Raw genomic sequence first — 26,636 nt, forward strand, 5'->3', positions numbered from 1 at the left:
ATGAACTAAACTTTTCAGTTAGTGATGAGATGAAAATCGACACATTCTATATTATAATCGACACTCCGATAAGAGACCTGAATAGAAATCTGGAATCTTATCGAGTTATTTATCGAATCACCAATCGAATATTTAAAGAAGAGTGGATTGAAAGATATTTTCCCTAATTTTGACATTGCTTTGCGCATTTTTGGTACATCCCAGTTGCCAACGTATCCACTGAAAGGTCATTATGTCATGAATTAAAAATAATTTACGATCAATTACGACGCAAGAATGTCTTAACAATTTGTCGATTTTGTCTATAGAAAGTAACGTAACAAAGGTGATAAATGTTGACGACATTATAGATGATTTTGCCAAAGAAAAATCAAGGAAGAAATCTCTGATGTGATCGAACTGGACTCCAAAATTAACGCACCACCTAAAATGGACCATGATTTTAAAACTATATTTCTTCTGAACCCTTAATTGGATTTCGATGATTTATTTTTCACATTGTAGGTATATTTCTAGTTAATGACTTTATTAATGCTTTTTAAGAAATGTCAACGTTTTACTTATTTACAGGGTGTAAAAATAAAGTTGTGTTTTTTCATCTAATTGGTGGAATGTATTAGAAACAAACGCTACATGTTATTAATATTTTAAGATCGCTTCATTCTTTCTTCACATTTTGGTAAAAAAATCATTACGATACGTTTATTATCAAAAAAGAAAAGTATGTTCCAAACACTGCGTGATTTTTTTACTCTCCAAAATTTACGCACGACCTCAACTCTACCATAATTATTAAGCTATTTTTCTTGTGTATCCTTAATTAGATTTCAATAAATTGTTTTGCTAATTGCAGACCTATTTCTAAGTAATTACGGTATTATTGTTTTCTGGGAAGTGTCAAAATTTGACCTAGATACGGGGTGTAAACACCCTGTGGAATTTACTTAAAGCAAGTGCTACATCTTAATCTTAATACTTTAAAAAAGTTTTATTTTTTTTTCAACATTTTCGTAAAAAAATCATCGATATCTTTATTATCAAAAAAGAAAAGTACGTTCAAAGCGTAACGTGACTTTATTGAATTGTAAAAATTTAACATTCAATTTCAAGAAATCTGAGCCAAGATGAATGTGTTCAGGCAATTACTTTAGCTGATGTAGGCTCAAGTTATCGTGAAATAGGCTTGAGGTTAGGGGTATTTCATACTACAATATCACGAGTCATTCAACGTTTTCAAGAAACAAACGACCATACGAAATGGCGTAGATAAGGAAGAGAAAAACTTACAACACCACGACAAGATCAGTTTAACAGGCTTCGTGCTATAAGAGAACGTTTTCTCACAATGAGACATTCACAAATACAAGTGACAAATATTCATAATATTCAAATTAGTAGAAACACTATATAAAGGCGTCTAGATGAACAAGATCTGCAAATAAGGATACCAGTCAGAGCTTTAAACGTAAATCATTGTAGAAGTAGATTACAATTTGCCAAAAAGCACATTGACTGAAATATTGATGACTGGAAGTACGTGTTGTTCACTGATGAATCGTGGTATTGCTTATATAACTCAGTGTGAGAGTTAATCGACGGCCAAGAGAACGCTACGCACAGTGTCATATACGACCTATTACTTTATTCAATGGTGGATCTGTAATGTTTTGGGGGAATATCTCTTACAGCGCAAACGGACCTTGTTGCTTTACGAAGAGATTTCTTAACAGGTGAAAGGTATATTAGACATATAGTTCCATTTGCTCCTTACATAGAAAATAATTTTCTGTTAATGAGAATTTGTGTCTCCTGTCTCTCTTGACGACAAAGAAGTTATGGCGAGAGAAGTTTGGGATGCAATTGATCAAGACCAAATACGCTGCTTGATTTTAAGTATGTCTCACTGCTGTGAAGAAGTAATTAGATGTAGAGATGGAAATACTCGTTATTAAGTGTTTTTGGGAAAGGGCAATTATTGCTAAAGAATATTTAGGTTATATTTTCTTAGGCTTTATTTGCATTAAAGCTCAATAAAGTTTATGTAAGTAATGTTTTCTTTGCTTTAAATGTTGATAAAAACTTGTTACATTTAAAGTTCTGTATAATCTTTGATAATAGAGATATCGAGATAATTTTTTCACTAAAATCTTAAGAAAGAACAAATTTATTTTAAAATAATAATAAGATGTAGCGTTTATTTCTAATAAATTTCACAGGGTGTTGCAAAAAACGATGAAAAAACACAACTTTATTTTTACACCCAGTATACGGGTAAAACGTTGATATTTTTCAGAAAACATTAACACATTGATTTACTAGGAATGGACCTATAATATGAAAAAAACATCATCAAAATCTAATCATTCGTTCAGAAGAAAAATAGCTTCAGAAGTTCAAACTTTTGGTACATTTAAGGTGGTGCGTTAATTTTGGGCATTAGTGTATATATATATATATATATATATATATATATATACTGTTATGATGTATTATTTGTGAATGATGAGCAATGAGTGTTTTTAATAATATAGGGTTTTTATCGCGGTTCTCAAAGAATTAGTTTGTAACATGGGCGCCCATATATCAAAATCTAGGGGGGGGGCAAATCAACTCAAATTTTTATTTTGATCCATACAACTTAATAAAAACTAAAATAGCCGATTGCAAAAATGCAAAAATATAAACATGATTTACAAACAGTAAAGAAATAGCAGAAAAGTAAAAGTAATCTTAAACAAAAAATTATTAACAACATATTTTATGGTATGACTTTATACATACAAATTTTATTATACAAAATTTTTTATGTAGGAATAAAAAAATCAATTTTAAACAAGGATGTTAAAAAATAGTAATAAAAAAAGCAGGTACTCTGAGATACGAAATGCAACACAAGCAATAGTGTAGTTTGAATAATATGTAAGTAACATAATATCTGAATTGAAAAATTTCTTTTACTAGGAAATTAAAACAAATATTCAAAACTGTACTACGTTGAAAGGGTTAGGGTAGGGTGTACACCCTTCTACTACCATGCTTAGCCGAAATTGCATAAATAGTCAAATGTGTGCAATCTTCAAATACTTCGCTGGGTGCCAACTTATTTATATTTGACATTAAAAATTTGTACTATGGTGTAAACAATTGAAGAAATTTAATTAAAAATTTATTTGTTATAATTTATTATAAAAAAATTAACATTTTTTTTTTTCAGTTAGTATTGTATGTATTATAATTTATTGAAACGAATAATTTCCCAATAGAATCTAAAATGGTAAAATGTTAAACCCAACAAAACGTAAAAAGTAAACTTGATATTGAAGGCTACTGCTCTGTATCTTGTGAAAATAAAAACTGAAGGTTTCTGGGCTTTTGTCCAAACTCATCTAGTACTTTTTTAATAAAATTATTTCGATTGTTTTCTATTTTATTTCTATGAACGCTCATCATACATAGTCCATCTAATTTTTGTTCACTTATAGTGGATCTAATCCAGGTTTTAACCCTTCGAAGAGTTGAAAATGATCTTTCAATCGTGCATGTAGTGGGAGGAAGACACAGAGAAATTTCTATAGCTTGGGCTATAGCTGGGTAAAATAAGCAATGGTCTAGTAGCTCTAACATTGAAATATCTTCTACATCTAAATTGGTTTGATTTTTCCAATAATAGAGCCACAATATGCCTGTTCTTTTAGATTAGTAATTTTGTATAAATTATTTATGATTTCTATTATTTTGGCGAGGTCTTCTTCAGTTAATTTTATTATGTTTTTGGGATGCAAGTTATACAATAACATACCAGGATAATTGTCTTCTGAAAATCTGACACCAAGAGAACTAATTAAAGAATCTAGGTACGGAATAAATAATGACACTCTAAAAAAGTCTTCAGCGGAATTAACCGCATGGTTTGACCGTTGTGTTTGCTTTCTAGGAGCGATTCGTGGTTTTTCAAGGGTAATACTTAGAGATTCGGCATCATTTGTACTCTTTTCAAAAATTGTTTTAAAAGTTGTTTCCGCTTCTTGTCTGTGCTTTGTTATCATATCAAGAAATAACTGTATATGATTTTTAACTGCCAGCATATCTATTGATTTAGTTTGTAAAATGTTTACTATGGGTTCTAAGAAAGAAGAATATTTGGAAATCAAATTTAGGGAAATTATAAAAGTGGAATCAGATGTGGCACATGAAAGCTGCTGTGCTCTTGATCTTGTTGAGCAATTAAATTTGTTATCTGCTATTATTGTTTCTAAAACATTTTTGATTTCAATAAAATTTACTAGGCCACTATACCAAATATTTAAGTCAAACAAGTAAAAACGTGTAGCATTTATTAAGCGGATATTTTTTTGTGAGAGTAAATTTTGCATTTGACATTGGACGAAATAAAGTTTAAAATTGTTGGTACAGGTACACTTTCTACCAATTAAGGCTTGATACCTACGACATCTCAAAATCCCTCTTTGCATTGTACAATATTATTATGGTAGGTAGCTACATTCGAGGCATTGTTAAGGAAGTACCTACCGCATTTCTCGGTATTTCGCTAGATTACGCAAAGATCGAGATAATTTTTAACAAAAGTATTTTATTACTACTTTTTGTGTAGAATGAATTGTTCTTTTAGAAACAACGCTTGAAGCAACCAGCGATTTTGAATGTCAGTTACACGCGCGAAATCAATTTTACATAAAATTTGTATGAACTTGATGGTAAAAATTCGATATCTTTTAATCAGAGTGTCCTATCGACAAAAATCAAAATACGTTTTAAAGGTGTAGAATGCTGCTTTTGTATGCATTTTTGCATTGTGGCGCAAATGTGGTCAGTTTTTATAAAAGTGTAACACAAATAAACATTGCGCAATTCGCTAGATTTCCGGTTGTTTGCTGTTTTGAGGTATTGTTGCAAGTTTCTCGCCACAATATGCGTAAATAATGTATTTTTTTTTAAATATACTTACATACAAACTGATTTTTTAAATAATATTACTAATGATAGGGGGGCAACTGCCCCCTCTTGCCCTCCCCTACGGGCGCCCATGGTTTGTTAGTACTTTTTAAATTATCTTTATTACATCTATTATGAAACACACATATATATCTAACATAACCAATGTAAAATTTAAAATAAACTATCTTTAAATTAAAATTCTTATTAAACTAATTAAATTCTATAGACAATGTAAAATTTAAACAAACTATCTTCAAAATTGAAATTGTTATGACACTAAATAAATTATATTAACAAAATTTTGTACCTTTCTTTCACTGAATGCCTAAATGAACTGTTTTCCACTATATAGATTTTAATCACCACTCAATATCTTCGTTCTCAGCTTCGGTTATCCTTGTTTTTGTGAAATTACTTTTTCCAATTATCAGCTTCCACCAATTTAAAATATATTTCTTCTTAAGCATTTATAAACCACCAAGCAAACCAGCAAACAGCATTTATATTTATTCTTCTTTTCAATATACCAATATCCAATCACCAAATATATTATATATTTATATTTATTCTTCATTTCAATATACCAATATCCAATCACCAAATATAATATATAATTTTTAATCTTCAATAATATTTTCTTTATACTGTTTCTTAATCTTCATTTAACTCACTATATTGAACAATTGGACCTTCTGACTATCTTGAACTTACTGAACTGTAACTGATTAACTGACTCTAACTAACTTTCATACTAAAACTGGCCATCTTGAATCCAAATCACCGAGTATTTATACCTTTTCAATCTTCCAGAACCATCTGGCAAGAAATCCTGTTCGATTTGTTCTATTCCCTACCTATATGAATGTTCTGGAAAAAGTATATGTTCGATCCACAGACATAATCATATTCGAGAAAGTTCTTCCGTAAACAAAGGTAAATTCTGTATTCTAGAGAATTCCTTTCTTTTCTATCTAGAATTTTGTTGACATTTAGGCTTTTCAGATCAGAATATACACTTAAATCAGTAACTTAACACTCTAATTTAATAAACTAGACATTTTAAACAACATATTATTATAACCCCACTTATATTCGTAATTATTATTTAAACGTCACTTTAAAGAGTATTTTTGGTTGCCTAGTCACATGGCTCACTTAAATATATCTACAACATTATAATTACTAAAATAAAACTTTTTTTTTACACTTATTACGTGCTAATTTCTATATCTATCTTATTATCTTGAATAATCCTCTTTACTTCTGTCCTCTCATTTTCTATCCTTTTCTTGTAGTCATTCCGTATAATTTTTATTTCATTTGCTACTTTTTTCTCTGCAGCTTCAAGTTTTTTATCCATTTGTTCTCTATTTGCTTTACAATTTTATTATTATTATCTTCTATTTTCTTTTCTAATTTTCTATAATTCTCTTCCAATTTCTGTTCCATTTTTTTCATGTCTTCTTTGACTTCTTTTGAATTCTTTTCCAATTTTTTTATGTCTTCTTTGATTTCTTTTGAATTCTCTTCCATTTTTTTCGTATTCTCTTCCATTTTTTTCGTATTCTCTTCCATTGTCTTGTTCATCTGCATCATTAATGACATCAAAGCTGCCATATTGACATTTTCCTCTGTTTCTGGATTCATTTCTGCAGTATCTTGTGGAACTTGAACTAAACTCTCCTCTTGTATAGGTTGTGTTTCTACTTCCACATCTTCATTCTTTTTGCTTCTTGTACCTTTCTTTCCTTGAGACATTTTGAGACTTTACTTGTTCTTTCCTTGAGACATTTTGAGAAACACACATATATATCTAACCTAGCCAATGTAAATTTAAAATAAACTATCTTTAAATTGAAATTCTTATGAAACTAATTAAATTCTATAAACAATGTAAAATTTAAACAAACTATCTTCAAAATTGAAATTGTTATGACACTAACTAAATTATATTAACAAAATTTTGTACCTTTCTGTCACTGAATGCCTAAATGAACTGTTTTCCACTATATAGATTCTAATCACCACTCAATGTTTTCGTGCTTCGGTTATCCTTGTTTTTGTGAAATTACTTTTTCCAATTATCAGCTTCCACCAATTTAAAATATATTTCTTCTTAAGCATTTATAAACCACCAAGCAAACCAGCAAACAGCATTTATATTTATTCTTCTTTTCAATATACCAATATCCAATCACCAAATATATTATATAATTTTAATATTCAATTAATACTTCTTCCATTATCCAATCACCATTTATACATAACATAATTTTTAATCTTCAATAATATTTTCTTTATACTGTTTCTTAATCTTCATTTCACTCACTATATTGAACAATTGGACCTTCTGACTATCTTGAACTTACTGAACTGTAACTGATTGACTGACTCTAACTAACTTTCATACTAAAACTGGCCATCTTGAATCCAAATCACCGAGTATTTATACCTTTTCAATCTTCCAGAACCATCTGGCAAGAAATCCTGTTCGATTTGTTCTATTCCCTACCTATATGAATGTTCTGGAAAAAGTATATGTTCGATCCACAGACATAATCATATTCGAGAAAGTTCTTCCGTAAACAAAGGTAAATTCTGTATTCTAGAGAATTCCTTTCTTTTCTATCTAGAATTTTGTTGACATTTAGGCTTTTCAGATCAGAATATACACTTAAATCAGTAACTTAACACTCTAATTTAATAAACTACACATTTTAAACAACATATTATTATAACCCCACTTATATTCGTAATTATTATTTAAACGTCACTTTAAAGAGTATTTTTGGTTGCCTAGTCACATGGCTCACTTAAATATATCTACAACATTATAATTACTAAAATAAAACTTTTTTTACACTTATTACATGCTAATTTCTTAAAAATGCCCTCACATAAATAATTTTTATAAAATTTTCTAGTATATAACTTATTAAAATAACCAAATACTTTTAATATCTAATATTATCTAGTATATAACTTATAAATTAATTTTTAAACACCAATCATCTCAATACATATATATATATATATATATATATATATATATATATATATATATATATATATATATATATATATATATATATATATATATATATATATATATATATATATATATATATATATATCTTGTCGTTTCCTCATTACTGAGGATCGTGATTTCCTACAATGCGGGCTGTCAATTCTCTCCATCTCTTGCGATTTTGGGCTGCTCTCATGGACTCGGAAAACGTCCCTCCAGTGGCTTTCTGTACTTGATCTGACCATCGGATAGGTGAGCGTCCTCTGCCTCTGCTTCTACGTCCTTCTACGTTTCCGCATACAATTAGTCTTTCTAAGTTGTCATTGTCTCTTCTCGCAATGTGGCCAAAAAACTTTAAAACATTTGCAAGACACTGAGAGGAGAGTCTGGTCTGAATGTTTAGCTCTTCGAGAATCGACTGATTGGATCCGTGCTCCGTCCACGAGACGCGTAGCATTCGTCTCCAGCACCACATTTCGAATGCGTCAATCCTTTTCCTATCCTCTGATTTTATTGTCCATGTTTCAGCACCGTAACTGAAGATTGAAAAAATGAGTGTCCGTACCAGTCTCATTTTGAGTTTTTTTGGATAAAGAGCGGTCCTTCCATATTTTTGACAGTCGACTCATCGCGTTCTTGGCCATCCCTATTCTTCTGCGAATTTCCGTATGGGAGGAGGCTGCATTGCTTAAGGAAGATCCTAGATACGTGAACTCGTCTACTTTCTCGAATTGATTTAGGGCGCCTGTTGTTTGGAGGATATTCGCGTGGTCCACAATCATGATTTTTGTTTTCTGATTATTAATCTTGAGCCCACACTTGTTGCTTTCGGTTTCTACTCTCTTTATCAGTCTCGACATCTCCTCTTCAGATGTTGCTATCAGTGTTGTATCGTCTGCGAATCTTAAGTTTGAGATCTTTTTTCCTGCAATGAAGATGCCGCCTCTCCATCCATCGAGTGCGTTCCTCATTATGTATTCTCCATATAAATTGAACAGGTCTGGAGATAGTATGCACCCTTGTCGTACACCTCTGCTGGTTTTGAAGGTATCAGATTGCTGGTATATATATATGATATATATATATATATATATATATATATATATATATATATATATATATATATATATATATATATATATATATATATATATATATATATATATAAACTAAGGAACACTCGAAGAGTGGTGGGTTTTTCGGTCAAAGTGGAGAAATAAAAGACAAAGACGGTGGCTACTTTATCTATTTATTGAAGACGTTTCGCTTTCTACTCAGAAAGCATCATTAGTTCATCTAAAAAGAACAATATGAAAAACCAAACATCCATAGAAAAGTTATAACATGTGTGTAGCAGTCAATGATATTAAATGTGTGAAAAATCTTACGACAATGGATATTTAGAGATCAAGTTGTATAAATAATTAATTGAAGCTAGGTACAGTTTACAAATTAACAAACTTAGTACATCAAAAGAACATGTGATGTGATACATGTATATAAAAAATTATTGTAAAAAACATTAATGTTAAAAAACATTAATGTAATTTATATTCCCACGGTCTCCAACTTATAAGAATTTTGTTCCATTGGTCTTCTTTTTGTCTTATATAGTGTCCTGCAAATCTCCACTTCAATTTTGCAACTTCTTGTCTAACATCCCTCACTTTTGTTTTCTCTCTTATCTACTCGTTTCTCTTTTTATCCATTAGTCTTATGTGCAACATTTGTCTTTCTATTGCTCTTTGGGTTTTTATGATTTTGTCCATGTTTGCTTTTGTAAATGTCCACGTTTGGGAATCATAAGTGAGACAGGGAGTACGCATTGATTGTATACTTCGGTCTTAAGATGCTGTGGATATCTTTTGTTTTTAAGAATGTAGCTTAGTTTGCCAAATGCCGCCCATGCCAGTCTAACTCGTCTTTTTATCTCTGCTGTTTGGTTTTCTGTGTTAAGTTTTATAGTTTGACCCAGATATATATAATCCTGAACTTGTTCTATTTCATCTTGTCCGATCCTCATTGTAATGTCTTCATCTGTATTTGTTATGATTTTGGTCTTGCTGTAATTCATATTAAGGCCTATCTTTCCAACTTCTACGTCCAGTTCTTTCATCATTTCAAATAATTCTTCTTTTTTATCGGTTATCAATGTGATCTCATCAGAGTACCTTAGATGGTTTAAGCGTTGTCCACAAATTTTTATACCTTTTTCTTCCCATTCTAATCTTTTAAAAATATCTTCCAGAGCCTGATTGAAAAGTTTCTGTGATATTGTGTCACCCTGTCTTACGCCTCTATTTATTTGTATTGATTTTGTTCCTTCATATACTTTAATTGTTGTTTTGGCTTCCTTATATATATATATATATATATATATATATATATATATATATATATATATATATATTTATATATATATATATTTCTAAAGTATTCAACTAGTGAATTCAGAGGTTTAATCGGTCATTCAGGTTGGCAAATAAAGAAAGAAGTCAACTACTTCATAAGTTTATCGAAGACGTTTCGCTCTATATTTCTAAAGCTTCATCATATATATATATATATATATATATATATATATATATATATATATATATATATATATATATATATATATATTGGCTATTAGTTCCGTATATCTGTGGTCAATACTGCTGTTAATCAAAGAACTTTTCACTGCCCAATGTTCGACACTGTCGAAAGCCGTTTCGAAATTTATGAACGCTATATATAGAGGAATGTGGTATTCATTTGCTCGTTCTATAGGTATTTTCATACTTAGTAAATGGTCACTTGTGCTGAATCCCTTTCTAAAACCAGCTTGTTCTTTCGACTGGTGTCCGTCGAATTTTGTCGTCAATCTATTGGTTAAAATTTTTGTTAGGAGTTTATACATTACATTGAGGAGTGTTATAGGACGGTAGTTTTTTAGATCTGCTTTATCCTCTTTCTTGTGTAGGATAATGGTTACGGATTCCTTCCAGTTGTTTGGGATTCTTTTTTCTTTTAATATCCTGTTAAAAAGGGAATGTAGAGTATTAATTATCACTTGTCCACCATATTTCAGCATCTCTGCAGTTATTCCATCTTTTCCAGACGATTTGTTGTTTTTCATTTCTTTCAATGCCTTCTTTATTTCTGATTTGCTTATTTCTGGCTGTAGCTCTGAGTTGACATTTTTTATTTTAGCCTTAAGTTGGTTTTTAATTTCTTCTGGTGGTTCCTTTTTTGTTTTATATAATTATGAGTAGAAGTAGTGGATAATATTTATGATGTCATCTTTAATGTTTGTTTCTACTCCGTTAACATCTTTTATTTTGTTTATTTCACACTAACTTAATTTCGGTCTTAAGCATTTCATATTTGTATTGTTCTGTATTACTTCTTATATTTTTATTTCTTGTTCTTTTCGCTTATTTTCTTTAATCATTCTGCTTATTGTTTTATTGATTTCTACATATTCTGTAGATTTTCTTTTGCCTTCTTGGTTCAGATTCCTTCTTTTATCCATAAGCTTCTTTGTTTCTGTTGATATATAGTTGTTCTTTTTTACATCCTTTTTTTCTAATTTCTTTTCCTGATGTAATCATCGTTGCTGTAAGTATGTTGTCTATTTCGTCTATATATTTATCATCACTGTCTAATTTTTGGGTAAATTGTTCTTTTAATAGGTCTTTGTATATCTCTTTATATTGCCCTAGTTTGTTTCTATCTACTAGATCCAAGTTTCTACTTATATCTATTATAATATATATATATATATATATATATATATATATATATATATATATATATTATCATAGTTTAAATATATATATATATATATATATTATCATAGTTTAAATATATATATATATATATATATATATTATTATAAGTTATAGAGCGACGCCTATGGGTTTATTCAGGCCATGGACTTAGGAGTGCTGACATGGTCAAAGACATTGAACTTGGAAGTGCTGACGCTACGTTTCGTAATATTGTGAATTGTATAATTGCAAATGTATATGTTTTATTTTAACTAATATTTTATTCACATTTTATTCAACATTTAGAATCTGATTTTATTGTAATTAGTCGTTTTAGCTCTAATAAATTCTTTTTTTAAAAAAGGACTTTTGGTATTCCCAAATTTGAGTGACGCAGTCAGTAGCTAGGTCAAACGGGTTTAACGAATATAAATTCGGTTCCTTTCAACGATTTATTGACCTTAATTCGGAAGTGTTATATTCCTGTGGGTGGATTGAGTAGCCCTTTATAACAGGAATCGTGTTAAGTGGACTTTCCGAGTGAATTTCGAAGATACCTGCCTAGTCAAACCTTCTGAGTGAACCAGCTTACATGGAGTGGACAATTCTTCTCTGGTAAGTGCTTATGTTGTATAGAGAGCCTAAAATTCTAATAAATTCTGATTCATCAGACTCAGATTCTGACTCAAAACTCCCTATTAAAGATAATTTTTGTTCTAATTCCTCCTTAATAAATAATTGTACTTCTAATTTAAATTTTTACTTAAAAAATAAAATAAAAATGGCAATCTCACAATTAAAAAAGGAATATCTTGACATGATTCCAGATTTCCACGGAGAAAATACATTACTTCCTAGATTCGTGGAAATCTGTGAAAAATTAATTAATAAATTTTATAATACAGTTGATTCAGATGATTTTTAGAATGAATACCTTATGTCTAGCATATTAGCAAAAGTAAAAGGTGAAGCTGCTATTAACATTTCAGCATGTGTAGTTAGGACCTGGCAAGATCTTACAGATGCCTTGCTAAATACATACGCTGATAAAAGAGATATTTATACTCTTAGTAATAAAACTCCCTTTAAATTCTTCAATTAAGTCCAACATCTTTTGAATTTACAAATATCTTTAATTACTACACGTTCTAATGACCAAGAATTATTAATTTTATCAAACTATTTTAGAAATTTAGCCCTACGAGTATTATTACGTGGTCTAAAAGAACCACTTGGCACCTTCATGCGAACTAAAAACCCTAAGGATTTAAATTCTGCACTAAGTATTTTAACTAACGATTTTCAAATTTATTTAAATGAAAATAATTCTTCACAATCTAGGCAAACAAAGCCAAATTTTCAAAATAATCGTAATCCAAAACCAAATCTTAACTTTCAATAAAAATTTCCTCAAACGAACAGATCCTTTACATTCAATGAACCTCGACAAAGAAGCCCCACTTATAACAAACTCCACACAACTTCAACAAACAACAAGACAACCATCAGCAATAACCTCTTTTTCAAATAATAACAAAGGAACTAATATTTTTACAAATAACATTTTAAATCAAATCCAAGTCAAAGATTTCAAGCCCCAACTCCAATGAATACCACTAATCAAAATACTTTTAGACCAACAAATTTTGGAAATCAAAGACGCTTCAATAATACATTTTCAAGTCAATCACAAAATATCATAGCTGAGGAGCTACATAATATTGGCGATACCGAGGAAGTTGAATTAACTAATAAGAATCATTTTTTAGAGAACAAAGCCTCGGAAAATCCATAATTACTCAAGTTGAACTTTTAAATTTGATAAATAACGAAAGTGAATCGCCGTACATTGTATTTCCTGAGCATAATCTTAAAGTACTAATAGACACTGGGAGCACAAAATCGTTTGTAACCCCAGAAGTCGCTGAAAAATATTTTAAAAATTCAATTTTTCGTAAACCCTTTCAAATTTCAACAGCACTTGGAGCAAAACAGAGAAATTACTGTACTGAAATTCCCTTATTGAAAATTTTTAATACTAAAAATAAATTAAATTTAAGTTATTGCGTTTTTAAATTCCATGACTATTTTCACTGCTTATTAGGCCTCGATAATTTAAAAAAATTAAATGCAAAAATTGATTTGGCCAATAACGTTTTAATTACCTCGCACAGTAAGATAAAATTAAATTATTATAAAGCCGGGAATAGTGGCAACATGAATTGTATAGTAGTGCCGCCACGAACCGAGAAAGTTATCAGTTTAAATGTTGAAAATATAAAAAATGGCGATGTAATTATACCATATACACAAATCGGTAAATTAGAAATTCCGGAATGCCTTACGACGGTAGAAAACAATAAGGCTATTTGCACGATTTTGAATTCTTCTGAATCTTATTTTAAATTGTATGTAACTTCCCTAATCATGGTGGAAAAGTTCGCTGAATACGAACAAATTTTAAATCCAAATTTTAATTCCATAAATGCTGAAGAATTCAAATTCGATATTTCTAAAGTTCGAACAGATCATATGAATTTTGAGGAAAGAAATTCAATATTCACGTTAATAAAAGAATATTCCGATATCTTTCATGTCGAAGGTAACCAATTAACTCTTACTAATAAAATTAAACATACAATAAAAACAACAAACGATATACCAGTATATTCAAAATCCTATAGATACCCAGAAATTTATAGGAAGGAAGTGCAAAATCAAATCCAGAACCTGCTGGATCAAGATATTATTAGACCTTCGGATTCCCCTTGGTCCTCTCCTATATGGGTGGTCCCAAAAAAATGGACGCCTCCAAGAAACCTAAGTTTAGAGTCGTGATAGATTATCGACGTCTTAATGCTATCACACTTGGTGATAGATACCCTTTACCTAACATTAGTGACCTATTGGATAAACTTGGACGGTGTCAATACTTTACGACACTCGACCTCGCTTCAGGGTTTCATCAAATCGAGATGGATGAAAGCGACATTCAAAAAACTGCATTCAATACAGAAAATGGTCACTACGAATTTTTGCGAATACCTTTCGGACTCCGTAACGCCCCAGCGACATTCCAACGGGTTATGGATAATATCCTGAGAGGTATACAAAATGAAAAATGTTTGGTTTATCTTGACGATATAATTATATTTAGTACAAGTCTACAGGAGCATCTAGTTAATTTAAAGGAAGTGTTTCAAAGATTAAGAGAATTAAATTTCAAAATTCAAATAGATAAATCTGAGTTTTTAAAGAAAGAAGTAGCATATTTAGGTCACATCGTAACGCCAGAAGGTGTTAAGACGAACCCAGACAAAATAAAAGCGATAAAAAATTTTCCAATACCCAAAAATACTAAACAATTAAAAGGATATTTAGGACTTTTAGGATATTATAGAAAATTTATCAAAGACTTTTCTAAACTTACTAAACCACTAACTACTCGCTTGAAGAAAAATGCTGAAATCAATGTAAGTGATTCAGATTACATCCAATCTTTTGAAACTTGTAAACAACTTCTCATAAACGAACCCATATTACAGTATCCTGACTTCTCCCGTCCTTTCAATCTCACTACAGATGCTAGTAATTTTGCGCTAGGAGCCGTACTTAGTCAAGGAAAGATTGGATCCGACTTGCCAATTGCTTATGCAAGCAGAACTTTGAACAACTCAGAAATCAATTACTCAACAATTGAGAAAGAGTTACTGGCAATAGTATGGGCTGTCAAATATTTTCGCCCGTATTTATTTGGACGACGCTTTACTATTATTACTGATCATAAACCACTACAGTGGTTATTTTCATTGAAAGATCCCAACTCCAAACTAGTAAGATTGCGCTTGAAACTAGAAGAATATGATCATGAAATCATTTATAAAAAAGGATCTTTAAATACAAATTGTGATACATTATCCAGAATAGAGCTAAACGTCAATGAAACAAAAAAGTTGGAAAACACAAAAAATATTTTCAAATATATGGAAACACTTATTGAACAAGCTCAACAAGATCTTAATAATGAACCAGATACAGAATCGCTGATTGTTGAAATAGATGAAGATAATAGACAAGAAGAAAACCCTGATGACGGTGAGACGATACACACCAATGTAGAAAATCCTACCCCTGGAATTCCTATTTCTGAAAACCCTGTAAACACGAGAATTAACCAAATTTTTATCTCTGAAGTTAATTTTAATCCTGCTAGTCCAACTATAATCAAATTATTTGATAAAAGACAAAGAATTCTTGTCCAGTTCTCAAAAAACAATTTTGAGCGTGATGTTATTGATTTTATTAAAGAATATACCATACCCAAAATAAAATATTACCTTTATTTTGAAGACCCAGTATATGAGAAATTTAGCGTTGTTATCCAAAAATATTTTAAAAATTCTCAAATATCATTGCACTAAGAAACTTATCGATGTTCCTATAAACGAAATTAAAGAAATAATTCAAAACTATCATGAAGGCAAGCTAAATCATAGAGGTTTAGATGAAGCGGATAACCGAATTAAATCATTATATTATTGGCCCAATCAACGAGCTTCTACACAAACTTATATTAATGAATGCGAAATATGCCAAATAACAAAATATGATAGGAATCCCATAAAGCCAATATTTAGCATTACTTCTACAGCAATTAAGCCATTTCAGATTTTACATTTAGATTCCATAACTCTTGAAAATACCAAATTTCTAACGATAGTCGATTCCTTCTCTAAATATGCCCAACTTTATAAACTTAATTCTGCTTAAGGTATCGAAGTAGCAAACGCTTTGATTAGATTCTTTACTCACCATAGTATTCCAGAACAAATCATTTCAGACAATGGTACAGAACTAAAAAATTCAGTCATTAAAGACTTATTAGCATTACACAAGGTAAAAATCCACTTTATCTCCTCCCAGCATCCAGAATCAAATGGTATAGCTGAAAGATTTCATTCAACTATTATAGAACATATCAGGTTACTAAACAATCAAAATGAGTATAAATCCGACCCAATAGAACAAAAAGTAAACTATGCATTATTAGCTTACAACAGTACCTACTATCCACGCCGTAACAAAAATGAAACCCCATGAACTAGTTACGGGACATTTAGATACCAACTCCCCATTTAACATTGACCTAGAGCAACAATTAATTAATAATTGAAGGGGTTAGAATACAAAGGGTATATATAAGTACTAATTCCAATATATTGAGTAAACTGGCTTTAAACTTAATTTGCTACAGTAAAATCTGCAGTTAAAAAAACTTTACAATTTCGATAAAGAAGGTAAATATAAGACAAATGATATATTCTAGCATTAGTAGTTTAAAAATTTAAAGCTTTTTTTCCATAAAAAATGCAAAAAAGTTACTTGTACCCGTTGTATTCCAGCATTATTTCAGCATTAGTAACAGGTGGAAACAAAATATCTATAGGCTATTATAAATTTATTCACATAATAACACATATTTTACTATACATTCTCATAATCAGAGTCAATTATGGCACTATCATCCATATCGTTGTCAGAATCTGATTCATGCGCTACCCTGGAAGTTGAAGCTGTCACATTATTGGACTTTCGAGTTGTAGACTCTCTTACTTTTGTCTCTTTCTTTTTTTGTTCCTTATGAGGTAGATCCTTGTAAAACTGATGATAGACAGGTGGTATATAGTCTAGTAATGTTTGGAGATCCTTCTACTTTGATGTGGTAATCGTTATATTGTCGGTATTGGTAGACAATATATTCTCTAATTTGAGGGAAAGTCGACCTCTTGGTAAAACGGATACCCATTTAAAAAACGGAAAGTCCTCTTGAAGAGTATGTTTAAATTGAAATGAAAATATTGCAGCATCTTTAGAGTATTTAAAGTGGTTTATCTCTCTAAAATATAGAGGCTTTTTTTCCACATCTAGTTTTGGATCGTTTATTAGAGTATTTAATTTTTGGAATGTAAAAAACATTTGTTGAGTCATTTCATGCACAACAAAACTTCTTGCAGATGATTATATAACGGAAGTCCAATGTTGTGGGATAAATACTTGTGGATTTTTTCTTTTGGCTTGTTCAATAAGAGCAAATGCACGATCACATTCCATATACGTGTGTCCAGGTTCTAAAAATTTATGGTGGATTTCCTCTAAGTGAGTAGCTTGTACAAGAAACATGAACAATTTGCTTATGTATTTATTTTTATTTTGCCCTCCACAGGAATCACTGTAGGCAATAAGTTTTGTTACGGTTGGTGGTAGCGACTTGATGAACTGCAGAAGACACGATCCTATTGCCTGTGACCCTCTCGAAGCAATATTTTCAGACCACGTAAACATATGAGCGTTGTTGTGCAACAAATCGTAAACACAAAAATTATATGTCCACAACTGCCTCAAATAAAACACTTTAGATGTTGTGATCAGCGGAGTGGGTAAAGTTTGTTGCAGATCAAAACATACAACTAAGGTATCTGCTGAAGATATGTAGGTATCTATATCTATTTTTTTTTGTTTCACAGACTAGCTCAGCTTTACGTTGGTGGACAGATAGTTGGACCTTAGTTTCAGTGACATTTCTTTGATCTGTTGAGTGTTTAATAATATTTTGGTACTTATCACATCTGGAACAGGTATCAGAATGTGGTCTATGAAATCGTAAATTGAAATGATTATTGAACACATATCTGTAATAAGATAACTTGACTGGGGTCCTATTATCTTCAAGGCAGATCTCTTTGTATAGATTATACATACACTGTACGTTTAACTCTGAAGACAAATACCTTGAAGCGGCATTGTCTTTCCTAGAATAGTGACTTCTGTATCTCGGAAATTTGTTGATGTGATCAGTAATCAATTTTGTGTCGTTTCCACTGATCTTTCTATTGCTCGGTCCTTTACCTCTTTTATCTGGTTCAACTATTCCAAGGTCACTGGTTTTTTTGCATACAAATGTAAATCTTTTGTTTGAAATGTCAAACGTTTTTAAAAAATATGGCTTGCACACTCGTTTTTGCAACAAAAAAATTTGTGTACTAAAACCCTTGCTTATGTTTCTGTTCATTTTTCTTTTTGCAACACTTACTTTTTTTATACACGATGACAAGAATGATGTCTGATGGTCGTACGATGGCAGTTCATAAAACGCATTAAATAATTGCTGTCTTTCATTTTGAGATATATTTTCTGTACATTTATAACGACATTGATGTGGATACGCGACTAAAGATTTGGCCTCGTGTAATTTCATTTTACGGCACACATACTCTTTCCCGTGGGTTCATAGATTTTGACGTTTTTTAATTTTCCATGAGGATTCGTGCCTTTGCCGTTTTCTAGTTTTTTTAGAAGATAGACTACTTACGGATGACATTGCCTCATTTGTTATAGAGTTGGATTCATTCCTATAACCACTTTCACTATCAGTACTGCTCCCAGAAGGGTGGTACGAGTCATCTTCATCGGTTTTGTAAGGATCTGGAAACAAAAATAAATAACCTCACAAAATTTAGGAAAAATAAATGTGAATAGTGTAATACTATTGTTTAAAATTAACAAAAAACTTACCTTCGTCGCTCTCCATTGTTATGATTCGTCAGTAGTAATATTTATCTATTAGTTGAAACGTTTTAGTTTAGCTTTAGCTAATTAACAAATGAACACAAAAACAATAATTCAAAGTATTGCACTAAAAGTAAGGTATATTAAAGTCACCCAAGGCTGATTAAGTAAGAATACAAAGGGTACAAGTACACTTACATCCGTTGTATTCTAACGATATCTACAATTATATTCACATACTTTTTCTAGTACCCAAAAGGTGGCGTTAGGAGTTACAAAATGCACTTGGATCCTATGTATTCCAATAAATAATTGTATCTAGTTTTCAGGAGTACATATATCTCATTTTATAAGACAAAGGTACTTGTACCCTTTGTATTCTAACCCCTTCAATTATATTTCTCATCATAAGGATAAAATTAAATTACTATATTCTAATATTAACAAAAAACTTCAAGAAAATAAAGCAAAAGTTATAAATAAAGCAAATGAAACACGCGAGGAATTACCAAAAGAAATTCCTACCGAAGTATTTGTGCGAAACAGACAAATAAAAGGAAAAACTAAAAATAAATATCAAAAAGAAAATATTAAATCCATTAATAAATTTAAGAAAACAGCAAAACTCATTAAGCGGCATAAAAATACTACCGAAAACATTTACCTTTCAAATGTAAAACGACCTAAACGGAAAACTTATATTTTTCCAGGTTCGTCACAATCGGACATACAACAGCCGAAATAAAGGATATTACCCACAACCTAGGCATTCTACCTATAAAATTAGGAACCGCAAAACTCCAAAAATCTAGTCATAAATTTGTACATTTTTATAATTTAAAACCACTTGTAACTGAATATGACAACCTGAACAAGCAATTTGAGTATCTTAAAAATAACATTTCTAACAGCGAATTCTTTAGATCAGAGACGTACAACTACGTTAATATTATTCAATATATCAAAAATAGCATACAAGAAAAATTTAGCGGTCTAAATATTCATATTAATTTAACAAGAAGGAACAGAGGCTTGATTAATGGCGTTGGTTCAATAGTAAAAGCAATCACAGGTAATTTAGACGCCGAAGATGGCGAGAAGATAAATTTAATACTAGAACATTTGAAAACTAATCAACTAAAATTAGAACATCAGATACTTAATCAATATTCTCTTAGTCAACAAATCATAGATAACTTCAATAAAACCATTCAAGATATTCAAACAAATAAAATAATCCTTAAAACAAAGATTTAAAAGACATTGTCGATTTTCAAACCAAATTTGGGAACGTTATTTATCTAAAAGACATGTTCAATGAACTCATTATCACATATAATTCCATACTTGATGTAATGGAGACTGTAGAAAATTCTATTACTTTTTGTAAGCTCAAAACCTTACACCCTAGTATTATCAAATCTAGTGATCTATTTCGAGAGTTACAAAGAATCTCTTTATTTTACAAAACACAATTACCATTTGAATTAAAACACGAAAATATTTTAGATTTTGAATCTATTCTGGAAATCACCTGTAAAATAGAGGAAAACCAAATTCAATATTTTCTGACAATTCCTATCGATTTTGTGAACATCTTTGATCTCTACTATTTATTACCTATACCCACACAAATTGAGTCAGAATTTGCAATAATAATACCCAATACAAGATATTTGCTAAAAAATAAAACTACAATAATACCTCTCAACGACATCTGCACCCACGGTAAAATGTCCAAGCCGTCTACAAAATAACCAAGAACACATATGCGAAAAGGAAATAATCTTACAAGAAAACTCCAGTAATTGTCAATATATTAAGGCAGACATCCAAGGTACTCACATCGAAATCATACCAGAGATGAACCAGTTTTTGGCAATATTTCCTATGGAGGAAAAATTAACTTTCAAATGCTCTGAAGGAATTCAAATTAAAACACTGACAGGCATCTTTCTGATCGAAAATATACAGTGTACAATCCTTTTCAGAAACCAAGAATTGTTGTTCCAAGATCGAACCCTTGGACAACCAATATTAATCACCGAGCCGAAATTAAAGTTTAAAGAATTAAACGTTTCACCCATGAAAATAACTTTGAAGAATTTAAAATTTGAAAAAAATCCCACAAACAGAATCACACCCATCATGGAACAAAGAGAAAATTACCACATTCCCAGCATTTGGACGATCATATTATAATATCTTGCCATCGTTGTAATAATCATCTACATTATTTATAAGAAAATAACGATAAGTCACAAGAAAAGAAACCAAAAGAAAAGAATACATAAGAATTTCAAACATACAGGACCCAGACGATTCCAGTTCGAAAATTCACCTCCCACAAGGAGCTTCAATCTAGGGGAAGAGGAGTTATAGAGCGACGCCTATGGGTTGAAGACTATATGGCGACGCCTAAGACATTGAACTTAGGAGTGCTGACGCTATGTTTCGTAATATTGTGTGTGTGTAGTTTCATTTTATGACTAGAGACATAATCTATTATGTTTTGAGTTATTAATTTTTGACGTGACAACGTCACACCACAAATTAGGTTGTGGCTCGGAGTCACTCATGAAAAAGTGTAACGCCCGCTCACGTCTGTTACGATGAGTCACCGAACGAGAGAGAGGCCCGCCGGACCGGCGAATGCCTTGCGTCTGTCTCCCACTCAAACATGATCGGTCCGCTGCGCGCGCAGCACTAGAGAATTAGGCGCGTTGAATCGGTGCGTGCTTGTGTCTCTGTCTTTCTCGAGCGTTCTTGGCGTTGGAAAACCGAGAAAGCGTCATAATACAAGTTCACACGTGTGGTTAAAGTATCGTCAGCTGTGTCTGTAGTGAAAATGTGGAGTGCTTAGATTCGTCATTTACAACAACTACAACAATAAAGGTAAATAATTGTACACTAATATTTCATTATCGTAAACTATGATTGATTGATTAATTGTTAGATTGACACAAAAGTTGAGATACTGAGTTTACATGTACAATGTTTTAGTAAACAAAATATATTTCTATAGTTAAAATTTGTGCAATTCTTATTTTCATTCAATTCCTTGTTCCTATTGTGCAATTTAATAATATTCATATCAATAAATATTCTACCGAGAAAAAGACGTTGTCACGTAAAATCTTCGCCCGTAAAACCGACTTTACAGGCAACCGTTTTTTTTTTAAACAATTGTTATAGAGAGAACCCGTAACAACAATAAAATCTTATCTACTATTGATTTACATATAAGTACGTACCTACGTTAAAATTTTTTTTTTTATTATCATTATATTTTTTTTATTATTTTTTTTATTTTTATTTTTTTTTATTTTATTTTTTTTTTGTTATTATTTTTTTTCTTAGTTTTTTTTACTGGAAGGAAAAGGAAAATATATGGTTTTGCTGATTTATTACATACGCCTAGGGGTCTATCAAGGCAATTTGCACAACACAAAATTAGACCACGGATACAAAGGTTAACAACTGGGTTAAAACAAAGGACTTATATAACTAACTTTTTATGTTTGAAATATATACACTGTTACCATAATACATTTAGAAATTCAATTTCATTTCACGTATGTGGCGAAAAATTATTTCATATATATGCAAGTTATTGGTTTTTATTAAATCTGATAAATTAAAAGGTCTTTTAATACGAATTTTTTCCTTATTGATATACTCGTATATTTTTATTATAATTTAGTTTATACATCGTGTATTTAATGAGCAATTTAAAACTAAATGCTCAATTGAGCCTTCTTCGCCACATTCGCAAAATGGAGTTTCGGCTAAATTAATTCTAAATTTATGTAACGGAGACAGAGCATGGTTAAATCTTATTCTACATATTATTCTAATCATATCTTTATTAAAATTTGAGTTTTTGTGTTTCGTAATATTGTGAATTCTATAATTGCAAATGTATATGTTTTATTTTAACTAATATTTTATTCAGTTTAAAATCTGATTTTATTGTAATTAGTCGTTTTAGCTCTAATAAATTCTTTTTTTTTTTAAAAAGGACTTTTGGCATTCCCAAATTATATATATATATATATATATATATATATATATATATATATATATATATATATATTACATCGTACTTTAAATCTATTTTTAATGTATTCTTATTTAAATAAAAAATTCTGCTTGCAATTTTTTTTTTCGCAAAAATGGTACATGTTTGAAGGGCGGCTACTAAGAATTGCCTAAGGCGTCAATTGATCTAAATGCGGCCCTGGCTGGGAATAGGGGGCGGTTCATTTATACCATCGATAGTGACGTTGCCTGGGTGGAGGTTGGTGTGATGGTTAGTATGGGGATTGGCCCAGGGATTGGCGCGAGAATTGGCGAGGGTGTTTGCGCGAACATTTCCGACAGTGGGATTTTGTTTCGAGGATAGAGGGCACGATATTTTCTTTATGAGAGATCTCCATGTAGAAGGTAACCGTATGCCGTCATCTCTTTTATTGAGACAATTTGGCCTCTCTCGACTTCTCGGATAATTGTTGGTTTAAGGAAGCAGACGGGGGCTACGGTTCTGTAGTTTTAAAAATCAATTTTGGGACCCGTATGAAGATGGTGTTGACCTAGATCTGAATTTGAATAGGAATTGCGAACATAAATGGAATGTTTATAAACCCTATTTTAGATTCTACGATTTGTTTGGCCTATATAGGATCGGGGGCAGTCTGCACAAGGAATTTCATAAACTCTGTGCTAAGTGCTCAGGGTTGCATCCCTGATGTTGTAGCATAATAAATTTCTAAGTATAAAATTTTCTAAGACTCCCCTGGCCCGAGTATAAATGTTTACTAGATTCTCTGTTTATTTGTAATGTAAAAAAAATTAAAACTACTTTAAATATGGTTTTATTTATTGGTACGTGTTAACTTCTATTTTAAAAGCTGAAAGTGATTCAAGATCCTTTTGCGATATAGTTTTGCAGTTGTTTGACGAGATTTCGGGTTCGCTTATCCCTGCAACTTGATACGCGGGGAAGGGAAACGGTAGGAGCCGGTAAGCCGGTATACAACATCGAGGGTCGAGAAAATTCAAGTTTTAGATTTGAAATGTATGCGGTAATGAGCAGACGTATTTGAGTTACTCGGTCTAGAAGCCGGTAAATTTGTGAAGAAAAAGTGATTTATACTCCTAGTAATGTGTCACTTCAGACCAGAGTAATCACAGTTTTTTTTCTGTTGTATGCCGTCTCTCATCGTGAGATATTTGTAGAACGGCGTATGCAACAGCTCTGAGAAATGTCTACATGTTTCAGTTTTTTGTAAGAAGCCCAGTATGAAGTCTGTATCCAGTGCCGTCCATTTCATCCTCAATTTCCTAAGAAGTAGCGTTTCAGAATACTTTTTCCAGTGGAGAATTTATTCGTGTGGTAGGGAGTTTAAATTCCAGTTCTTAACCTCAAAAATTTAAAGTTATTTAGTGAAATCCAGGTAACTTTTTTTGTTTGAACTTTCAAAGTAAAAATAGACATTTTAATAATAATTGCTTTCATTAAGATTAAAGAATTTGTAATAATTAAAAATATATGTCTTAGGACGTGGTTAGCTGTCATTTTAATTTGGCCTGTTTTAAAATTTTATGTTGGCATATGACAGCTGGCAACTAGCTTTATTATTTTTGACAATAATTTATTTTGGTCTTTTAAAGAAGGTTAACCTCTCTATGAATAGTTTCATAAAGATATTTCTTTATATGTAATAATTTTTATTTCTGCCATAGTTTATAGCCCAGTATTTTTTGTAAGTTTTGTATCATCTCCCACTTTTCTGTATTTGTAACTGTTTGTTGTAAGACAGTAATAAATGTTTAATTTATTTCTCCGGATCATTTTGTCTATTTATTTTAGAAAAGTCTCCTAACCCCGTTTGTGTTTCTTTTTTTTTTTTTTTAGGAAGGAAGAGCCTTTTTCCTTCATCCAGCAGGAGGATCCCTCGAAGCGGCGTCCCATCTTAAATAGCTAGAGGTCCTTCTTGTTGTGTTTTGCCCATTTGTCTAGGAGATTCATGTAAGTACCCATTTGTTTCATTTTCTTGTAGTTCTCCCTATTCAATCCCCCTGTTTCATTCACTTATCCACGACCCCAGCTCTCCAAATAAACCCTGAGTGCCGTTCGCATAAGTTTCGTTTATTTTGCTTTCCCTATCTCAACCCCAGTAACTTCTGTCCCCAATTTTCAACCCCCATAGCAATACACTATGTAGGCAAAATATTTCGTTACAATCTGAATATCATAGAAACATATTTGGGATGAACTTCATTATGGCAGAACTTCGAAAAATGCTTCCTGAAGAATATGAATGTGTTCCTTACGTTTTTATTCTACATTTATTCCTTTCCAGTCAGCTTTCATTCGTCGTGGTAGTTAGACGTGCGTAAGAAAGAAGCTTGTTTTTAAAACCGGTGTTTATAAATTAGCTATATAAATAAATATTTCGTGAACTTTAAAAGTAAATTAATTACACCAAATAAAAAAGCGAAATTCGGAAAGACATTAAAAACTTATGAGTGCAGTTAGCGGAGGCGATGCCTCCGATAACAATGTTTTAGAAACCCAAATGGATACAGAACATGCATCATCTTCAAACGAGGAGCTGTTAGGATTTCAAAATCTGGTTCCGGTTATACAGATAAGTACCACAAAACTTGTTAATAATAAACCCATTATCGATAATGACTTTGCTAATGTACACACTTCAATAACAAATACCATAAACAAAGAAGTAGGAACAAAAAGGGAGGAATTTCTTTACCGACAAAACGACTTGGGACCTCATTACGTGTATTTGGAAAATAATTCACCCGATTTTAAAGGCAGGTTAAACGCTTTAAGGATAGGTGACATTATTATCACAAATTTTAAAGAAATTGATGAAAAAATTGTGAGCATTGACGCAGTAGGGAGAAATAAAATACGTATAAAATTTAAAGATTATAAATCGGCCAACTATATCATATCTAAAAAAAATGAAGCAATATTTACAAAAAATAATTTAGACATATACATTCCTAAGTTTCTTGTAGTTAGACAGGGCGTAATAAGAGATATTTCCACAGAATTTTCAGTAGAGTATGTTAAAGACAGAATCAAAATGTACGATTTACACTGTAAATTTGAAGTCATTCAAGTCAAAAGATTAAATAGGAGGCAAGTAGATGAAAAAGGTACCCAATATATTCCAACAAAAACATGTGTAGTTAGTTTTAGGTCACAGGTACTACCAAAATATGTAACAATCAACAAGGTACTAAAGGAAGTCGAGCCATATAAACAGAAGGTGCTATTATGCTTTAATTGTCTAAGATTTGGA

At 31.0% G+C, this 26,636-nt stretch overlaps 1 protein-coding gene across 2 annotated transcripts in view; it reads left to right on the forward strand.

Moving 5' to 3' along the window:
* The window catches only part of Shrm (shroom), a 1,116,164-nt gene that overhangs the window by 935,619 nt on the left and 153,909 nt on the right, over positions 1 to 26,636 (forward strand). Inside the window, exon 14 of one of the 2 annotated variants that reach the window (XM_072540518.1) lies at positions 25,220 to 25,300. The exons of the other annotated variant lie outside the window; for it this stretch is intronic. Coding sequence (XP_072396619.1) covers positions 25,220 to 25,285 — 66 coding nt within the window. The 3' untranslated portion in view covers positions 25,286 to 25,300. Of the gene's footprint in view, positions 1 to 25,219; positions 25,301 to 26,636 lie in introns of those variants that run through there. 2 annotated transcript variants of the gene reach the window in all.

This window comes from Diabrotica undecimpunctata, chromosome 8 (assembly GCF_040954645.1).
Source record: "Diabrotica undecimpunctata isolate CICGRU chromosome 8, icDiaUnde3, whole genome shotgun sequence".
Taxonomy (NCBI): Eukaryota; Metazoa; Arthropoda; class Insecta; order Coleoptera; family Chrysomelidae; genus Diabrotica; species Diabrotica undecimpunctata.